At 43.4% G+C, this 20993-nt stretch overlaps 1 protein-coding gene across 1 annotated transcript; it reads right to left on the reverse strand.

Moving 5' to 3' along the window:
* Positions 1–981: 981 nt before the first annotated feature.
* FNTA (farnesyltransferase, CAAX box, alpha) lies at positions 982–19108 on the reverse strand. Its single transcript, XM_038401138.2, has 9 exons — positions 18947–19108; positions 18151–18236; positions 17037–17151; positions 15500–15604; positions 12031–12157; positions 10061–10209; positions 5419–5481; positions 4054–4225; positions 982–1689 (listed from the first exon to the last, which is right to left on the reverse strand). The coding sequence occupies exons 1-9, from the start codon at positions 19099–19101 to the stop codon at positions 1561–1563; spliced, it is 1101 nt and encodes a 366-aa protein (XP_038257066.1). The 5' UTR covers positions 19102–19108; the 3' UTR covers positions 982–1560.
* Positions 19109–20993: the final 1885 nt, after the last annotated feature.

Consider the following 20993-nt stretch of genomic DNA (forward strand, 5'->3'; position numbering starts at 1 on the left):
CATGCCAAAAAGACCACCCCCCCAGCAAAAGCAAACCCCAAACAAGCACCACAATACAAACTCCCCTTGCAAACTCCCACTCAAGCTCCCGTTTAGAGCTCTGTTTGCTAGCTCCTGTGCCGCTGCAGCTGTCTGTGCCGCTGCCTGACTGGCTGGCTACCTTTATAGGGCCCCTAGTTTTCTGCAGGAAGGCCACCAACAAGAACATTTCTTCAGCCCATTCAGATTTAGTTAAGGTAATAGCTACACTATGTTGATTACATTTGTTTTGATTTATCTGATGCAAAATTGCTTCTCCATTTGCCACAAAGCTGAGGTTGGGTGAAGCTGGAGGGAAAAAAAACCCAGACATTTTGAAATGAAGACGGGTCTGGATGTTCCACAGAGGCTGGCTCTCTGCGTTCAAGGTACTCATCACTGTTGCCGTCCCATACAAATAACTCAAGGCTGCTCTTTACGTCAAGTATGATGAAAGCTCCCTGCTGCTGTCCGGATCAGAATACTCCAAGGCACAAGATGCATTAAAGCAATATGGGAGTTTAAAACTCCTAACCCAGGGACTGACACCTAAAGCACTTTAAAGACTAACGGATTTATTTGGGCATAAGCTTTTGGTGGGTAAAAAACTTACTACTTCAGATGCATGGAGTGAAAATTACAGATGCATCTGAAGAAGTGGGTTTTTTACCCACCAAAAGCTTATGCCCAAATAAATCTGTTAGTCTTTAAGGTGCTACCAGCCTCCTTGCTGCTTTTGTGGACAGACCAACACGGCTACCCCAATACTAAAAAGCATGTGTGTGCTGAAGTGGGTACACGGCCGAGGCATGTCTTTTAATTTAGGGTAAGAGATGGTTAATGACAGGAAGCATTGTCTTGGTGCTACAAGACATTGTGAAAATGAGAGAGAGAGAGGGAGAGAGAGAGAGAGAGAGAGAGAGAGAGAGAGAGAGAGAAACGTGCTAAAACACATACGAGCACTTGAAATATATCTACACTTATTACAAAACCAGGTTGTTGGCATTAGTTGGGTACAATAATAGTTTTGTTGCTGCTGCAGAGCTGTTCTGGCCTATGGCAACAATTGCATTCCCTGCTTAAAGTAACTAAAATGAAGTTGCTTTATAACCATTACATACAAGTGATCTGCAATGAATCTTATAAGTACTGCATTAGGAAAAGGGGGGGGGGGGCATGGAGTGGATTAGGCTAGAGTTTGAGAAATTGATTCAGTGCCTTAAATAGCAAACAGAGAATTATGTATTTCTATTAAGAAATAAGTCCTTTATTTGGCATACTTCAAGTAATTAAGTCTTAAATTCATTCTGGATCTACCTTTAGCTATTGGTCAGTAGCAGCAGTGACCAAAGGGATTGTGTTATACTGAACACTTCACACTCAGTTCCTCTTAAAAGCAAGACCTGTGCAGTGCACATAAAGTTACATCATACTCAGGCAGAGGGGAATAGTACATCTAAGCTTATACTACTGGCTTGTGCCCCTCTACTTGGAGTTCCTTTAAGTATCTTAGAGCTTGACACCATCTTCTGCCACTTGCAGTTATTGCTGCTGATCGGTCCGCAAGTCTTGTTCAGTGCCTGTGCTGTACTTGTTCTGAAGGGACCTTCCAATATACTTCCAATATTCCTTTCGGATTGTGTCTTTTTCTTTAGCCAGAATGTTACATAACTAAGAAGGAAAAGTTACAAAGTTGTAATATATTAAACCAAAAGCTTAACAGTCCTTAAAAAAACCACACATTAAGAACGGCCTTCTCCTCACCGAGCAAAGCATGGCTTTTCATCCACAAGTTTTGCACTAGTATCCAGACTTCTGATAAATGCATCTTCCTAAAAGGAAATCAATTATCTCTATAGTTTGCCAACAGGGCTGGATTAACTCTCCTGTGGGCCCGGGGCTATTAGATTTTGTGGGATGTCTGGGGGTTTGGAGTACGGGAAGGGGCTCAGGGCAGGGGACTGGGGTGTGAGGGGGGGTGCAACTTTAGCTGGGGGGTGGGGCCAGAGATGCGATGGGGGTTGGGGTGTGACAGGAGGTTCAGGGTGCAGGCTCTGGGTGGGAGTTAGGGTGCAGGGGGGGTCTAAGGGCTGAGGTGGGGGTGCAGGCTCCAGCCCAGAGGCGCTTACCTCAGTTGGCTCCTGGTCGGCAGTGCAGCGGAGCTAAGGCAGGATCTGCTCTACTCCCCAGCACATCCAGCCCCTAGATAGAGGGGCCAGGCTGCTCTGCGCAGCGCCTGCAGGTGCTGCCCCCACAGCTCCCAGCCAATGGGAGCTGCAGAGCCGGCCCTGGGGGTAGTGCACAGAGATTCACTGAACAACCCACGCCTAGGGGCCGCAGGGGCATGCTGGTGAGCCGGTGCTCATGGCTCCAGTCTCACCGGGAGGGCACGCACGCAAGGCTCAGAGGCCAGATGAAAAGCAACTGGCTGCACCTGGCCTGCAGGGCCCCCTTAGCCTGAGGCCGTGGGCTGAAGCCCCTAAAACTCCTGCATTAATCCGGCCATGGATGCCAAACAGAAGTTTGTCTCCTGTGACTCTCCAGTCTTAGGTTAAATCTTCCCCTGACCACCTTACAGGACATCTGGATATTTTGCTCCATCCCCTGGGTATAAATATTGCCCTTCAAATGTTCCATTCAGTTCTTTTTGTTAAGCAGAACACTGCGTCTTGTTTGATGAGCCAGAGCTCGGTACCACCAACTTCAAGTCCCAAGTATATTAAAGAACCAATGCTTAGCAGAACAATGCTGACACGTAAGAGGCATGAAATTTTAAGGCATCAAGGCAAATTCTGGTGCTGGTGGACTTTGAAGGATGAATGGTATAAAGCCATGGTACGCCCACATCTTGAATACTACATGCAGATCTGGTTGCCCCATCTCAAAAAAGGTACATTAGAATTGGAAAAGGCTTAGAAAAGGGCAACAAAAAGGATTAGGGGTGTGGAACAGCTTCCATGTGAGGAGAGAGTAATAAGACTGGGACTTTTCAGCTTGGAAAAAGAGACGACTGGGGGGATATGACCGAGGTCTATAAAATCATGATGGGTGTGGAGAAAGTAAATCAGGAAGTGTTATTTACTACTCCTCCTAACACAAGAGCAAGGGGCCACCAAATGAAAATAGGCAGCAAGTTTAAAACCAATAAAAGGAAGGATTTCTTCACACAACGCACAGTCAACCTTTGGAACTCCTTGTCAGAGGATGCTATGAAGGCCAAGACTATAACGGTTCAAAAAAGAACTGGATAAGTTCATGCAGGACAGGTCCCTCAATCTACCTCATGCTAAATTCCATTACTGTTACCCTCAGAGGTTTTAAAAAAGCTCCAAGAACCACGTTGAGTTCTGCTCTGCCAGTCTTGTGGACCACGAAGCTAAAGGATTCTCCCTATACATATCAGTTATTTTAAGGATAAGAGTCCTCTACTAAACTAGGTAGAAGGAAATAAGAGCATGTTAGGAACTTACACAAAGGTGTTTAAAAAAAACCAAACCTGTACTTTCAGCAATTTGAAAGCTCATTTATTTTCTTTACTTATTGGCATTTCTTCCTTTTCTTGCATGTAATGTTTGGGATCTTTCTGCTTTTCACTTCTGTCAAGTGAAGCAGAGGTGGGCTCTGTTGCTGGCAAGCTAGTATGGAAATTCTTGCATACAGACTGATTGACACTAAGAGGCCAAGGATTCATATACTGTACGATTATTAAGAACAGGACACTGCTAATGGAAGTCAAATGCCTTCCGAGTGCAGGGAAAAAAAACCCAACAACTCAAACAACATCCCTGAACTTCTGAGTGGCTAAGAGGATTTCTCTTCAGTATAATGAGAAGTAGTAGACGGATACTGCACACTAACAATTTATTAACCACAGTGCACAGTAACGGAAACAAACTACTTAATGCCATCATCTCCAATAACTATGCAATTAATGTACAACTCTATTTTACGAGAGCTTTTCCATTAAAATAATCCAGTCTTTGATTCAGCTAGACAAACTCCCTGAGGTAGAGAAAGTGAGCTCTCACAACTCACCTCTAATGCTTTGTTTAGTGTTTCTTCCTTGTCCTCACACTGGTTTTCTAGCATGTCTTCATATATATCCACAAGGAAGGCAATCAGATAGGGAGAACTGTGGCTTGGCTGTAAATCCAGCAGTTGCTCCAATAGATTTTGATATTTGGAAAGACCATGATCCTGCAGAATCCTAAAATAGAGATTAGTAAATACTGCTGGCAGCTTTAACAAAGAATTAAGCAAGTTTTGGCTTTGATAGATTGATCTGAAGATTTTTATCTAATAGGACCTATACATATAAAAGAGGCAGAGGGTAATAGATGTAGTTCAATACAACAAGTCAGCATTGCTGTAGCAGTGGTTTTCAACCTTTTTTCATTTGCAGACTCCTAAAATATTTCGAATGGAGGTGCAGACCACTTTGGAAATCTTAGTCTGCAGACCCCCGGGGCCAACAAGTTGAAAACCACTGCTGTAGTAAGCTATTGATGAACATCTCAAGTGCACAGTGAGACATGAGCCAGGGTGCATTTAACCAACAATCTCCTAATGCATAGCTGGTGTAGCCTAATACATTTATTTTGCCCCCCCCCCCCTTTTTTTAAAGTCAACTTTTGGTGGTTTTATGCCACATCCTTCCATTATTAAGTATGGCTCACAGCGAGATGAGCAAGATAAAGCAAAAAGGTTATAAACTGCTTTCCTCTACTACTATGAAAATATTTTAAGTTGTTCGGACTCTGAACTCAGTTTCTTAAACTGAATGTTTCAGCACAGCTAGAAAGGAGAGGTGGAAAGTGTATGTGTGTGAGATGATAGGAGCAGGGTGGCACTATATAATGCAGAACTCTTAACCCTTCAAGGTCAGGGGAAAGTCGTTCTCTTTATTGCATCTTGACTCCAGTCAACCAACTAACTGCGCTTTCATTTCTCTTTCCAAATTCTGTACTATCAAAGACTTCATTTCTGTACAAAGCACCATCTTGTGTTTTGCAGAGGGGCTAGCACGCTGTCAGCACTCCATGAATAAAAATAAAGTATATGGTATTTTAAATACTTAATGACTTTTTTTTTGGATCCAGTAAATAGAAGCAACCTGCTGTGCACTTTCAAATGAGACCAGTATTGACGATCCCCCTGCCAAAGCTACCCAATCAGTAATTATACAGAAATTGGGCCAGGAGATTAGGTTACTATATTAGACCATAAAGTGCGTATAACCTCAGGCTTATCTGGATCATTGCTTTTCAGTTGTTCCCTCAGAGCTGTAAACACTTCTAGGCATGAAACATTCAATGTGAAATGGCCTGCAAGTAACACCAACCTGCAACAATCCCCCTTACCAGAAGCCCTCACCCCACAGATATGAAATACAAGTCTCACCCTTTTAGATAGTTCCATGCACTTTCATTATGTGGCACTGTCTTGATCATTTCTAGAGTGTACCTGTGAGGGAAAACATGGGTTACACTTCTGTCAGAGGTCAACGAGCCAAAAAGAGAAACATGTTTTCTTTACCCAGACTATCTCCTTTGCAGCCTCCTCCCCATCTCACTGGTCTCAGCCCTCCTCTGCATAAGCTTTTTAAAATACAGACTAAAGCAGACATTTTGCTGATCTCAGATGGTGGCATAAAATACAACTGCCATGCAACTTAACTGCAGTTGTCATGACAGGGCAAGCCACTACAGGATAGCAGTTATGTGTCCAGAGGCACTTACCTTCAATTTACAATATATGAATTCCCACAATTCCTCTGATCCCACTGAGGGTTACCAAAAGAAACTACACCATTTGCTCAAGAACAAATCCGCACAGACACACACCTGGAACCCCGACCTGTGGTATTCTGCTACCCAAGATCCATAAACCTGGAAATCCTGGACGCCCCATCATCTCAGGCATTGGCACCCTGACAGCAGGTTTGTCTGGCTATGTAGACTCCCTCCTCAGGCCCTATGCTACCAGCACTCCCAGCTACCTTTGAGACACCACTGACTTCCTGAGGAAACTACAATCCATCAGTGATCTACATCCATAGTGGCCAGGATGGTGTTTTCAGGAAGAAGCCCTCTACACCAACATTCCACACAAAGATGGACTACAAGCCATCAGGAACAGTATCCCCAATAATGTCACGACAAACCTGGTGGCTGAACTTTGTGACTTTGTCCTCACCCATAACTATTTCACATTTGGGGACAATGTATAACTTCTAATCAGCGGCACTGCAATGGGTACCCTCATGGCCCCACAGTATGTCCACATTTTTATGGCTGACTTAGAACAATGCTTCCTCAGCTCTCATCCCCTAATGCCCCTACTCTACTTGCGCTACATTGATGACATCTTCATCATCTGGACGCATGGAAAAAGAAGCCCTTGAGGAATTCCACCAGGATTTCAACAATTTCCATCCCACCATCAACCCCAGCCTGGACCAGTCCACACAAGAGATCCACTTCCTGGACACTACGGTGCTAATAAGCGATGGTCACAAACACCACCCTATATCGGAAACCTACTGACTGCTATTCCTACCTACATGCCTCCAGCTTTCATCCAGATCACACCACACGATCCATTGTCTACAGCCAAGCTCTACGATATAACCGCATTTGCTCCAACCCCTCAGACAGAGACAAACACCTACAAGATCTCTATCAAACATTCTTACAACTACAACACCTGGCTGTTGAAGTGAAAAAACAGATTGACAGAGCCAGAAGAGTACCCAGAAGTCACCTACTACAGGACAGGCCCAACAAAGAAAATAACAGAACGCCACTAGCCATCACCTTCAGCCCCCAACTAAAACCTCTCCAACGCATCATCAAGGATCTACAATCCCTCCTGAAGGACGATCCATCACTCTCGCAGATCTTGGGAGACAGGCCAGTCCTTGCTTACAGACAGCCCCCCAACCTGAAACAAATACTCACCAGCAACCACACACACACTAGAACCACTAACCCAGGAACCTATCCTTGCAACAAAGCCCGTTGCCAACTCTGTCCACACATCTATTCAGGGGACACCATCATAGGACCTAATCACATCAGCCACACTATCAGAGGCTCATTCACCTGCACATCTACCAATGTGATATATATCATGTGCCAGCAATGCACAGATGGTACAGATTCAGTAACGTTCAAGAAAGAGCTATCTACTGTGAGAAAACAAAAATGAATGTTTTTCTCTTATTGCTTTCATTTGAAGTCTTTCAACCCTCTTGATGAATGCCCAATTGGACTGCTTCAAAGGCTTAGGATGTGCTCGGAAGAGGCACTGGGTTGTTCCATGCAGAGTGAACTGATTCAAATCAACATTATTTCTATCTCCAATTTTAATTATGAATTAAAATCAGAAGGAAACCTTCATTTTAATTTTGTTTTGCATTTGTACTTTTTAATGTATTTCCCTAAAGAGGGGTTGATTTGTCATTGGTTAGTAACCATTAAAAAATATTGGATTTTCAATTAAACTATAGCCTTTGCACTAAATATGGTATTTGTTTTTGCTAATCAGGAGGATACACTATATCTATACACACTTATACAACTTAACATACATTTATTCATATGGTTAATTTTTTTATGTAAGAACACTGAACGAATAACTTATTTACTAAACCAATTTTTTACTCATGGTGTGTGTCAAGCTCTATCTGGATGGCAATTCTAAAAATTCCTATTTTTCCATTAATTAAATATAATTATCTTAAACGTGCTAGATACATAATAAAAAAGTTTACCAAAACTTGTTTTGTATTTAAAAATGAACTATTAACCAAAAAGTATTATAGATTCATAGATACTAAGGTCAGAAGGGACCATTCTGATCATCTAGTCCGACCTCCTGCACAACGCAGGCCAAAGAATCTCACCCACCCACTCCTATGAAAAACCTCACCCATGTCTGAGCTATTGAAGTCCTTAAATCATGGTTTAAAGACTTCAAGGAGCAGAGAAGCCTCCCTCAAGTCAACCATGCCCCATGCTACAGGGGAAGGCAAAAAACCTCCAGGGCCTCTCCAATCTGCCCTGGAGGAAAATTCCTTCCCGACCCCAAATATGGCAATCAGCTAAACCCTGACCATATGGGCAAGATTCACCAGCCAGATACTACAGAAAATTTTCTGTAAATAAAATTTTCTGAAAATATTATCTATAGTTAGCCAATCGAACTGATTGTTTCTGGTCAATCTATCCTTCAAGATTTTAGAACTAGTACATCTCCTCCTCTCACCCCTAGTTTTTATTCATAGACTGGAAGAGCTTTCCTGCTTTTTCAACGCCCAGTCACTTTTCTAAATGAGCTAGTCATTGAGCTGAACTAGTTGAAAAAACTGAAAAGAAAATATTCCCTGTGCACTTGCAGAAGTAGCTATTTCTACCAAAGGCTGCTTTAGGACTCAAACGCTGGTTTCAGGTGCTCAGTCAGCAACTTCTCTCAGTCAATGGTCTGACTTTCTTTAAAACTTCAGCAGTAAACATATTCTACTTGAATTTTTTGTAAATGATTGTAATAGATTATACTAAGTCTAGGCCTTAATGTAGGATGTCAATTTCAAATATTTTTTTCTTTTAAAAAATAAACCTATTTTAAAAAAAAGCTGGGTTTTTTTTTTTAAAAACTCCGATTTTTATCCAAAATATTTCCTTACTGTAATATGCTTAGTTTAGGCAGAAACAAAGTGTGTGTGTGTGTGTGTGTATGTATGTGTGTGTATGTATATATATTTAAAATAACTGTTAGCCCAGTCTTCTCCCTTGGGAGCTGAAAGTCAAGCTGGTGCTTTCCTTCTTGCATCATCTTCAGTAATAAACATTTCTGAAAACCAAAGCAGGCCCTCAGTTACACCAGTGCTATTTCTGAAGAGATTCCAAAGTTGAGGGGTCCTCATATCCAGAAACTCACTGCTTTATACTGGGGGCTCCAGCCCAAGCATCTGTGCTGATCATACTCATGGCAGTACTGCATGGGGAGAGATGTGTTTTCTCAAGGAGATGGGGCCCTAGGTAATGATGCACTTTATAGGTCAGTACCAAAACCTTAAATTCTACCCTGAAATCAATAGGCACAGATCATGGAGCACTGTCAGAATATGCTCGCAGCAGGATATTTAGCTTAAACTAGCAGGCTGCCAAATATCGTACCAATTTCTGTTTCCCGATGGGTTCAATACATAGTTCCATATAAATTGCCCAGCAGTAATGTAACCTGGAGGTGACAAAGGCATGGAAAGCAGTAGTAAGGTCTGCATCAAGAAACAGGCGATACCTGTTGGACTCCCACAAAAGCCATCCTGGCTATTGCTGAGCTCTGATCAGCCAGTGGCAGCTGAGAATCTAATAAGTCCCCTAAGTTGCAAACTTGAACAAACAAAAAACACAGAAGGACAGGTATTACCGTACATTTTTCTGCTTTTTTCTCATGACCAACCTCACCTCGCCTGAGCTTTAGCCACCTAGTTCTCATTCATGCCCCAATCTCAATCAAGCACTAGGTGCATCCATTAACCACTTTACTCTGGTCAGAGGAAATGGAGGCAAAGCTGAGTGTCATCCACATACTTAGGATACTGCAATCCATCTCTCTACACTAACCCTCCCAATAGATCCAGATATATATTCAACAAGAGGGGACACAAGATAGAACCCTTCATAAGTGCTCTGGGGGAGGAAAAGAAGTTATCCACTAGCAACCTTTCAGAATGCTCAGCAAGTAAGAGAGCTACTCAAGATTGGCTTCTCCAACCCAAACATAGCTTGCAGACAAGTCAACACCTCATTATCAATGTTATCAAAAGGCATCTGATAGATCTAACATGAGCATGGATGCTTGATCTCCTGATTATTGTTCAAAATCTTCTACCCATGCCAGCAGTGTAGCTTTTATTCTGTACCCAGGGAAAGGTCAAGGGGAGCTGAAGCCTCTGAAGCATTCAAGAGCATGCCTCACTTCTTTTGCCTATGAAAAATGGAGGGCACCAAATGTAATTGTGCACAGCGTTACTAACTGGACTTCTCTCTCTAGAACAGCAGGATCGTTGTAGCCTGTGGTGTTGGAAATTACAAAGTATCTTTGGTTCCAGACAGAGTTGTTTCTCACATCCTCTTTCAGAAGCTGGTCTACATACTCCAGTTCATTATCCCACAGTTTGAACTCCTACAATGGTGAGAAGAAAAAAACAAAATAAAAAACCCTCACATTTAAACATGTTTTAACAAATTCTAGTTACTTCCTTCTTCATTTGAAGAATTCCAACCTAACTTCTCTCACACTGGACCTCAAGATTAAACCTAGTTGAAGAAATCAACGTAATAAATTGTGAAATTAGTAAATTTGGGGGAAAAACAGGAGGTATAATGGGAAGTGTTAGGCAACCCTCATTATATAGAGAAGGGGTTCTCAGGACAAATTTTTTGGTGGCCTCAGAGTGCATCCATGAACTCTTGCTGGTGGCCACTCACGCTTTTTCCTAAAATACTTAGCTAGCTTTAGGAAAAACAAATAAATATGCACAAACAGATTCCGATCATTGTAATTTATGTATTGCTAGCTACTAAGTCTTTTGTGAAAAGCGGTATTAAAAATAAAAGTATCACTTACTCAGCCCCAGCAAGCCTGGGGACAAATTAAGCTCTGGCAATTTTGGGTGGGGAGAGCAGATAGGGCCGGCTCTACCGTTTTTGCCACCCCAAGACTGAAAAAACCTGTCGCCGCTGAACTGCCGCCGCGGCCGGCAGGAGAGAGAGAAGCTGCTGCCGAATTGCCGCCGCAGCTGGAGGAACGGAGAAGCTGCCGCTGAATTGCCACCACCATAGAAACTCTGCCGCCCTTTCTGACTACTGCCCCAAGCATCTGCTTGGAACGCTAGTTCCTGGAGCTGGCCCTGGGGGCAGGATAGGCAGTAGGGGCCAGGGGCAATTGGGGGCAGTTCAGGGGAGACAATGGGGGGCCAGAGCCCGAAGCCTCGTAGCAAGATTGTGGGATTGTTTAGTCTGCAGAAGAGAAGAATGAGGGGGGATTTGATAGCTGCTTTCAACTACCTGAAAGGGGGTTTCAAAGAGGATGGCTCTAGACTGTTCTCAATGGTAGCAGATGACAGAACGAGGAGTAATGGTCTCAAGTTGCAATGGGGGAGGTTTAGATTGGATATTAGGAAAAACTTTTTCACTAAGAGGGTGGTGAAACACTGGAATGCGTTACCTAGGGAGGTGGTAGAATCTCCTTCCTTAGAGGTTTTTAAGGTCAGGCTTGACAAAGCCCTGGCTGGGATGATTTAACTGGGACTTGGTCCTGCTTTGAGCAGGGGGTTGGACTAGATGACCTTCTGGGGTCCCTTCCAACCCTGATATTCTATGATTCTATGATTCTAAGAGCCCAAAGCCTCATGGTTGGGAGATGGGGATGGAGCCTGAAACTGTGTGACTGCAGCCTACTGCTCCACCGCCCCAGGGAAGCTGGGAAACTCACTGGCTGCCTGCTCCTCCAGCTTTGTGCCCCAGCTGTGTCCAGAGGGGCAGCAGACAACACCATGGTGGTGCATCTAGGAGCAACATGTAGGGAGAGGGGCCACTACTTTTACCCCATCCCCCCAATCACAGCCCAGGAAGCTGAGGCCGTAAGAAAAGCAGCTGGTGGCCGCATTTAGAGAGCTGTAGCTCACGAAAGCTTATACTCAAATAAATGTGTTAGTCTCTAAGGTGCCACAAGTCCTCCTTTTCTTTTTGCGAATACAGACTAACACGGCTGCTACTCTGAAAGCTGATATAGAGGGTGCTACTAGCGCTTCCTGTAACAACAGGCACAAAGGCAAGCAGCCAGCAGCAAATTTTTGAACTGGTTAATTCTGAGTTCACACCCACTTAATTGTTTTCACTCCATCTACACAAGTCAGTGTGTAAAATTCAATTTAAGAAACAAACCTCTACAGTTTTGGGAGGATTCTCCCTACAGAGAAAGCAGCAGACCTGGATACAATACCTGAATAACCCACTGTCTGTGCTGCCAAGCATGGTAATTCTTGGCATCCTGGTTAAGAATTTCAGCTATAAACTCAAGCTCTTGAGATGGATCCTTCAGCCATTCTACCAACACCCGTCTGTGGTGCCTAAAGACAAAGTACAAGAATTTAAAAAGCTTTCCTTCCAATATTTGCTTGAACATTAGGCTTTATTAAAATACCACCCGATTACAATACTTACCAGGACAAACAAAAAACACCAGGACACCAACCCATCACCAGAGTAGTACTTTTAAAAAGAACCATGAAACATTTTACCTAGCTTTTCTAGGGATTGCTATAGTATAAACTTGCAAAAAGAAAATGCCAGAAATGTATCTAGATATTGGTACATAACCTCTTAAAGAAGGATAATTGCTATGTTTGACATGTTTGAGAAGTGGGTGAGAAAAGCCACACAGAATGAGGGTATAATCATTTCAATAGAACTGAGTTTGAGTACACAAGATGGGTCATGCTTGAGATAGTATCACACTTAGAAACTTGCCATATCGCCAACAAGTGATCTTCACAGTTAGACCCATCGTTCGAATAGAAACCCCCCTAAAAACCTAACAATTTTTCCCCTATGAACACTGAAGTTCTCTATCACTTACTTTTTTCAAAATATTTTCCCCATCTATTTTACATTGTCATTTGTCACTGAATTTAGAATGCCTTCCTAAGCTTTCAGATTCAGTGTATTCCAGTACACATGAAAACCTGCCCATAGTCACTCCCAACTTCTGAAGTAAGTGTTGTAAACAGTTTACTAATGCCTTATTTGTCCCACCACTTCATTTATGGGAAACCGGACCAAGGACATGAGTACTAGTTTCAAACCAAAGTTTTTCAAATGTCAGAAAGCAGAGCCAGCCAAAACCTTTACAAGGATCACCCCAGCATAAAGTCTTCAATTCAATTCTTTGGCCTCTGTCAGGCAGCGAACAACATTTCAGAGACTCCTATTACTCTGTAGCTATAATATGGCTTTTCCTTTTCTTGGGAGCCAGAATTTAGATTTCAGAGGCCTCTTCATGGCAACAGTTACTACCCTTTGGGTCAGGGTTGGCAGAGGTGATACCCACTTAGTTTCTTGCTGCTTGCTCAGGCATTCATATTGGTGGTCTGTCTCCAGCTAAAGATGAGAGCACAAAAGCTTGCAAATGTTCTGCTTGCTCCTGCAACCTGTCCTCCTCTGTATCTGGGGACAGAGGTGCCAGTGAGACCCTAATTTATCCAATCTTTGTCAGCTGTCAGTTTCAGAGGCTAAAAAGAATGGGCAGATGGACTTCCTCCATAATAAATATGCTATTCGAGCAGCATACAAGCTTCTCCTTCCCATACCACTCAAACAGAGGGAAGCAGCAGATGCAGACTACTAGAAAATCTCAGGAAAAGAGTGGGCAAATAAGATGACCGTGGGTTTCAACTCCTGTCTCCAAGGGACTGGCTAGCTGTCTTCCTTTACACATCTCTCCAGCTATTCTTGGCTCTTTCTCTGGTCAGTTCAGACACTTCCACCCAAAGTCTTCCTGGGCTGAGGAGCAGGATTCATTAATTACCTTTGCTCTTTCCCAGAGGCCACTCCTCAGTCAGAGAAACATCTTCTAGGTCATACCAGACAACTCCTTGACCACAGCACATCTGAAAAGGGAGGCAGCAGAAACTCGTCTCCACAAACATGACGTGTTTCCTTTTCAGTAGGCTCAGCTGCATCTTCTTTCACTCACTTGAGGAGGTTCACATCAAAGTATCACTAAACCTGGACAACCTTAGTAGGTGGTGGAGGATCTCAAACATGTTCTCACGTTAGTAGTCCTATGGGGAGTCCCAAAGTTTGATTCATTTGCATTAAAGCTCAATGCAAAGACTCATGGTTAATTTTCCAAGATGCAAGCACAAAAAACTAAGAGCAGCGGGTTCCTTGTCTTAACGCTGGCCAAGGCACCTCACCGGTATTTTCCCTCTTCTTTCCTTTGTGGCTAAGGCTCGCCACAAAGTCTCTCTCTTTGGGCAGGTCTACGCTACAGCCTACGTCGATATAACTTACATCGCTCAAGGGTGTGAATATATAGCACTGTAGCATAGACTTATCCTCAATCGAAATAGCCCTAAGCTGGTCGAGATACAGAGGTCCAGGAAGCACTCTACCGTGCCACAAAGTCCTAGGTTCTGGGGAAGATCTGCACAGTTCTACACTGAAAATGTGGTCACCCTGCATAAAGCTGGAATACATCAGAGATACTCCCTATAAATAAAACCAAGGCTACAGGTCTGGCTTATCTCTTAGAAACTCATCCTACAGCAATAAGAAGTGTCCTCAGTTCCCTGAGCACAATAGGTTTCACTAATCTTCATATCAATAATTCTCAAAACAGTTGGCCAGTCCACCCAAAGGTATGAAATACTCAAGAAAACTCAGTTTGGTCTTTTGTGAGCTAAAGATTAATCCCTTCAGGCCTGTGGATTCCTTGTATTTCCTCTATTAAAGTATCCAGGAAGTATCCACTCTGTCCAGGAAGGTATTAAGTGCTGGAAGCCCTTTCTATTGTATTTTTCCACAGAGTTTTGCCCAAATGAGTCTCTAGCATAAAATCTAGGGGCTAACCTGGCATTCTTTTTGTTCTAATCCAAAACTTCCACTAAGAATAAAGTAACAATTTAAATTCAAGGACCTATGAACATGAATAAAACATATTGCTAATCTCCTACCCTGTTTGGTGCTTTTCACCTTGGATGAAGTCTCATGAGATTAGAATAGCTGAAGGCCAGCATATCTGAAGCATTCAAAGCCTCTGGGAGAATCAGCCAGCTTGTCCTGTTTTGTTCTGCAACGTGCTAACAATGGCTCTGCCCTAGACTGGAAGATCTGCAGACCAGCAACATAACTGTTCTGTAGGTTCTCTCTCCAGGCTTCCAGATAGTAGAAAGCTGAGTAGATGAGACACTTTTGTATATTTATTTTACATGGTTGGAAACTGCTGTGATATGTAATTTATCTTTGGCAGACATATTTCTGTATACACTACTATTAGATACATCCACTCCCTGTTAGAATTCATAGCCAAAACCTTTAAAGAACACAGTCATCCCTCTCCATTATTTCATTTGGGAGGATTTCTACAACAAAAAAAGCAACATCCAAGAGCTGCTGAAAGCTAAAAATTCTTCAGTTGTATTTTCTTTATTTTTGTTGCGTCAGAATAAGTCTGGTAGGTTTAAACTTTTCAAATGCATAACTACATTACTTAATACTGCTAGCATTGGAGTAGAGAGTTATGGAGAACTCTGCCTGGGGGCAGTCCTGTTTAACACCTCTGAAACTGGCTCCAACCAAGGAGTAAGGGTGAATCCTTATCTCCCCACTTTTAGAATTGGCAGCCATGTCCATTTCTGAGGTGGTAAAAGGTAAGACAGTTTCTCTCTAGAAATCAAAAAGATTTTTACCAGACTTGGTAATTCTTTGGCTGGTCTTCAATGATAGCTGTAATATAGCTAATTTCCTCACGTAGGTCCTTTTTCAATGAATGCAGGAGAACTCTCCGGAAATGCCTAAAGAAAAATAAACACACACACACACCATGTAGGAGGTTTTTTTTTTTTTTTTTTTAAAAAGCTGGAGTAAATTCAGTTAAAAGTACTTTAAGAATTAAACCAATTTTTAAGAAAAAACCTAATTCTGAAGACGTATTCATTATTGGGTAGCTGGTAGTAACCAAAATAGGTAAGGTTACAAACATATTGCTATCCAGATCTTAGCAATTTTAAGTTTTTACTGAAGACTTGTATACTCCACACCTGTTGTAATTTCACTGAACATCGTCTTCCTGATATGAAAATAACTGGTATAAATCAATGCAATCATATTAATAGGAAAAATACACAGGCAAGTATTTGACAGTACCTATTGGTTGAGAAATCTAATTCTGTGAATTCAGAAGGCCTTACAAGTTTAGTATTTACTTTAAAATTAAACTGGCAGGTATTACAAAGGGTATTATAGAATTACTTCAGTAATATTTACTACAAAAAACTAGCAGCTAATATATTTAGCTATGATAAGAACTTCCTTTGAAACAAGCAGGAAATAGTTCCAGTCTTTTCACTAGGAATGTGTGTCATCAGAGAGACACTTTCAATAATCAGACGAAGGTTTTTAACCATCAGAGGAGTGAAGTTTTGGAATAGCCTTCCAAGGGAAGCACTGGGGGCAAAAGATCTATCTGGTTTTAAGATTCTACTTGATAAGTTTATGGAGGAGATGGTATGATGGGATAATGTGATTTTGGTAAGTAACTGATCTTTAAATATTCAGGGTAAATAGGACTAATCCCCTGAGATGGGATATTAGATGGATGGGATCTGAGTTACCCAGGAAAGAATTTTCTGTAGTATCTGGCTGGTGAATCTTGCCCATATGCTCAGGGTTTAGCTGATTGCCATATTTGGGGTCAGGAAGGAATTTTCCTCCAGGGCAGATTGGAGAGGCCCTGGAGGTTTTTCGCCTTCCTCTGTAGAATGGGGCACGGGTCACTTGAGGGAGGCTTCTCTGCTCCTTGAAGTCTTTAAACCACGATTTGAGGACTTCAATAGCTCAGACATAGGTGAGGTTTTTCATAGGAGTGGGTGGGTGAGATTCTGTGGCCTGCGCTGTGCAGGAGGTCAGACTAGATGATCAGAATGGTCCTTCTGACCTTAGTATCTATGAATATGATTCGTCGTGTCATCTTAATCAGTGGTGGTTTTTAATGGCTAGTCCTAATCTTGTTTGAAAGTTTAGACTATCAGATAGCATTTCCCAGAAATTAGCGATACTGCATCAAAATCTTAATTTATGAGCCTGCTGCAGCTTTCCAATAATCCCCAGCCTCCCAGAAAGCAAGCAAGGCCAGTCATATTTTGAATAATACACTGCCAGGATAGTTGAAAGAGAAATCAGGTAATCTAACCAGGAAATCAGCTAATTTTAATTAGCTTTACTTACCATACTGTGTAATTTGCAGCATTCAGTTCAATGGCATCCCCCGTTAGCTGAAAAGCTCTTTCACTCCTTTCATCCCGCTGCAGAACAGCCCGAAAGTAATCATAGACATCTCTGACTGGATAGATGACAGTGTGTTACCCAAAACAACTAGAAGAAATCCCGAATAGAGGATTTAAGACCGGCAACCCATTGATGCTACTTTGTGTGCGTCAAATACTATTCCCTAAAACCCTGTTTGAAGGTGTTTGGGCCTAACAGTCTGCATACTGATACAACAGCACTGTTTACTAGAATCATTGTGGTGGGATGCTTTACATCTCTCATACTAGAAAACTCCTAAAACATCTTTCAACACATCATGTAAATAATGTCCAAAATAGTTATGAGAGCACTAGGAGTCATGCTATTTCTTTACATTCTTGAGATCCATGATTGCATTTTCCTCTAGGCCTAGCCACACCATCCTAATTGCTTGCATTACCTGGAATGTGGCCATCTAGCAAGGAGTTTTAATACTTGCTTTATTTATCTATTTAATCCTATAATTTTTAAAAGATCATTTCTGAAAATTTGAAAAGAAACAGGAGGGTTTTGTTTTTGTTTTTAAAAAAGTGTGGGCACTCTAGGATGTGAAGGTTGTAAAGCAGGCAAACATTATCCTTGGAGATTTGAGAAACTCAAGGTTCTCCAGTCTCTAGAAAAATGAAAGTTTATGGAATTGTTCCTTTAAAAACAGGGACAGTATTAAGGCCATTTCCATACTTCAGTTTTTTTTAATTTCAATAATACCCAGTAATTTTGACAAAGTGAAATACCTAAGCTTTGTTCTAGGCTCAAGTTGGCTTACAAATAAATTCTCAAAAAACAAGTGTGTATGGTAATTTTACCTGATATATTTACCATTTTAATATTAAATTCTCAACATTTAAAATTCACTTCTAGAGGACTACAGGAACCTTAAAACATGTTTTTATATAGTTACTAGCAGTGACACCCAGCACAAAAGCATATATTATTGAAAACTAAACTCTAGCTTCAGTGATGACACTGACATATTACACAGATGTTTTCACCTTACCAAGGTTTAATTACACTTCACTTTTTTTAAACTTACATTTTTCACTATAGATGATCTGAACCACAGGATTTGGCCCATCATTTTGAGGTACTGATTCAATGTCCGCCCATTCTTTTCTGTGCCTGTAAATTTACATTTTCTTTTCAATGTTTTATTGGGAAAGACTATCTATGCCACCCCCAAAAAACCACATGTACTCAGTTGCACCATTCTTCATGGTGGTCATTATCTTTACCACAGAGTTGCAGGATACAGACATAAGTCATACAGCAAGTCACACGGCAAGTCACATCAGCGGGTCGCGTTGTAGCCTAGAGAGCGACCATGTTCCTTGATCGTGGAGAAACAAGGCGGGCGAGGCAATATCGTTTATTGAGGACCGCCCCCGCCGTGCTCTCAACACAGCTCAATGTCTGGACTAACAAGGGCCACTCTACCAGCCGCCCCAGAGCCCCGTCAGGTGCGTTGGCATGGGCGGGCAGGCAGGCAGGGATCTTGCGGCACGCCGTACGTGCCCGGCTGCGAAGCACCCTGCGCCGGCCTCCCCCCGCCGTAGCCTCTTTCCTTGTCGATCGGGTCTCCCCCGCGGCTGGGCCGCCCCCATTTTGAGCGGTCTCCGCTGACACCCAGCCACGAGACACAGGCTCACCAGCCAGACCCGGCGGCCTAGTGGGCCCCTCGCGGGACACGCCGCGCTGCGGCGGGCGCCCCCCGGCACTGGCGGGCGGACAGGGGACCCGCCTCCGCCCCCCGGCGCGGCCCAGGCCCCCGCGGGCTGCTCCGATCTCCGGGGGAAGGCAGCGGGGCGACCCGGCCGGAGAGCGACCGCTACCTGTACAGGAGGTAGCTGCCCGGCTCCAGGGGCTCCCCGTCCTCCAGCTCCGGCTCCTGCGGCTCCCCGTCCCGCGCCTCCGGGCCCTCCGCCTCCGCCATCGCCGCCAGCCGGGAGAGGGGAGGAACGCTTCCGGGAACAGCTCCGCACACCATAGAGAGGAGACCGGGGCTAGCTAGAGAGTCGCCTACGGGCGGTGCCCGCGAGACTCGGCCCTTCCGGTTCCTCCCCCCACCCCGCGAGGCCTATTGGCTCCAGGCAGAGCGGGGGGCGGGGCCTGGTCCTCACGGAGCCAAGACCTGGGCAGCACGAGGCCGCTCGGCTCCGGTTGGCCACCCCTGGTATATAGATATAAAACATGGGCTCTTGCAGGCACCCACAAGAAAATAGAGGCCTCAGTGCAGAAAAGGCAAGAAAATCATATTAAATACATGAGGAACAGCCTTCCAATACAGGGTTCAGAGTAGCAGCCATGTTAGTCTGTATCTGCAAATAGAAAAGGAGGACTTGTGGCACCTTAGAGACTAAGAAATTTATTTGAGCATAAGCTTTCATGAGCTACAGCTCACTTCATCGGATGCATGAGTGATCACTTAAGATGAGCCATCGGAGGGGGGGGGGTAGGAAAACCTTTTATGGTGATAATCAAGGTGAGCCATTTCCAGCAGTTAACAAGAAAGTCTGAGGAATGGGTGGGGGGAGAAATAACATGGGGAAATAGTTTTACTTTGTGTAATGACTCATCCACTCCCAGTCTCTATTCAATCCGAAATTAATTGTATCCAGTTTGCAAATTAATTCCAATTCAGCAGTCTCTCACTGGAGTCTGTTTTTGAAGTTTTTTTGTTGAAGTATTGCCACTTTTAGGTCTGTAATCGAGTGACCAGAGAGATTGAAGTGTTCTCCGACTGGTTTTTGAATGTTATAATTCTTGACGTCTGATTTGTGTCCATTTGTTCTTTTACCTAGAGACTGTCCAGTTTGACCAACGTACATGGCAGAGGGGCATTGCTGGCACATGATGGCATATATCACATTGGTAGATGTGCAGGTGAATGAGCCTCTGATAGTGTGGCTGATGTGATTAGGCCCTATGATGGTGTCCCCTGAATAAATATGTGGACAGAGTTGGCAACGGGCTTTGTTGCAAGGATAGGTCCTGGGTTAGTGGTTCTGTTGTGTGGTGTGTGGTTGCTGGTGAGTATTTGCTTCAGATTGGGGGGCTGTCTGTAAGCAAGGACTGGCCTGTCTCCCAAGATCTGTGAGAGTGATGGGTCATCCTTCAGGATAGGTTGTAGATCCCTGATGATGTATTGGAGAGGTTTTAGTTGGGGGCTGAAGGTGATGGCTAGTGGCATTCTGATATTTTCTTTGTTGGGCCTGTCCTGTAGTAGGTGACTTCTGGGTACTCTTCAGGCTCTGTTAATCTGTTTCTTCACTTCGCAGGTGGATATTGTAGTTGTAAGAATGCATGATAGAGATCTTGTAGGTGTTTGTCTCTGTCTGAGAGGTTGGAGCAAATGTGATTATATCGTAGAGCTTGGCTGTAGACAATGGATCGTGTGGTGTGATCTGGATGAAAGCTAGAGGCATGTAGGTAGGAATAGCGGTCAGTGGGTTTCCAATATAGGGTGTTGTTTATGTGACCATCGCTTATTAGCACCATAGTGTCCAGGAAGTGGATCTCTAGTGTGGACTGCTCCAGGCTGAGGTTGATGGTGGGATGGAAATTGTTGAAATCATGGTGGAATTCCTCAAGGGCTTCTTTTCCATGGGTCCAGATGATGAAGATGTCATCAATGTAGCGCCAGTAGAGTAGGGGCATTAGGGGACGAGAGCTGAGGAAGTGTTGTTCTAAGTCAGCCATAAAAATGTTGGCATACTGTGGGGCCATGCGGGTACCCATTGCAGTGCCGCTGATTTGAAGGTATACATTGTCCCCAAATGTGAAGTAGTTATGGGTGAGGACGAAGTCCCAAAGTTCAGCCACCAGGTTAGCCATTATCAGGGATACTGTTCCTGAACACAGTGCCATCCACAGCCTTAG

The sequence above is a fragment of the Dermochelys coriacea genome, chromosome 5 (assembly GCF_009764565.3).
Source record: "Dermochelys coriacea isolate rDerCor1 chromosome 5, rDerCor1.pri.v4, whole genome shotgun sequence".
Taxonomy (NCBI): Eukaryota; Metazoa; Chordata; order Testudines; family Dermochelyidae; genus Dermochelys; species Dermochelys coriacea.

Bases quoted from the DNA above. Each gene is read 5' to 3' on its own strand.
- FNTA (XM_038401138.2), bottom strand. From the start codon at position 19,101: ATGGTGTGCGGAGCTGTTCCCGGAAGCGTTCCTCCCCTCTCCCGGCTG. The intron at 10,210-12,030 runs GTATTGTATCCA...TCACCATTGTAG, and splicing joins ACAGACAGTGGGTTATTCAG to GAGTTCAAACTGTGGGATAA. The intron at 4,226-5,418 runs GTGAGACTTGTA...TCTCTATTTTAG, and splicing joins GCATGGAACTATCTAAAAGG to GATTCTGCAGGATCATGGTC.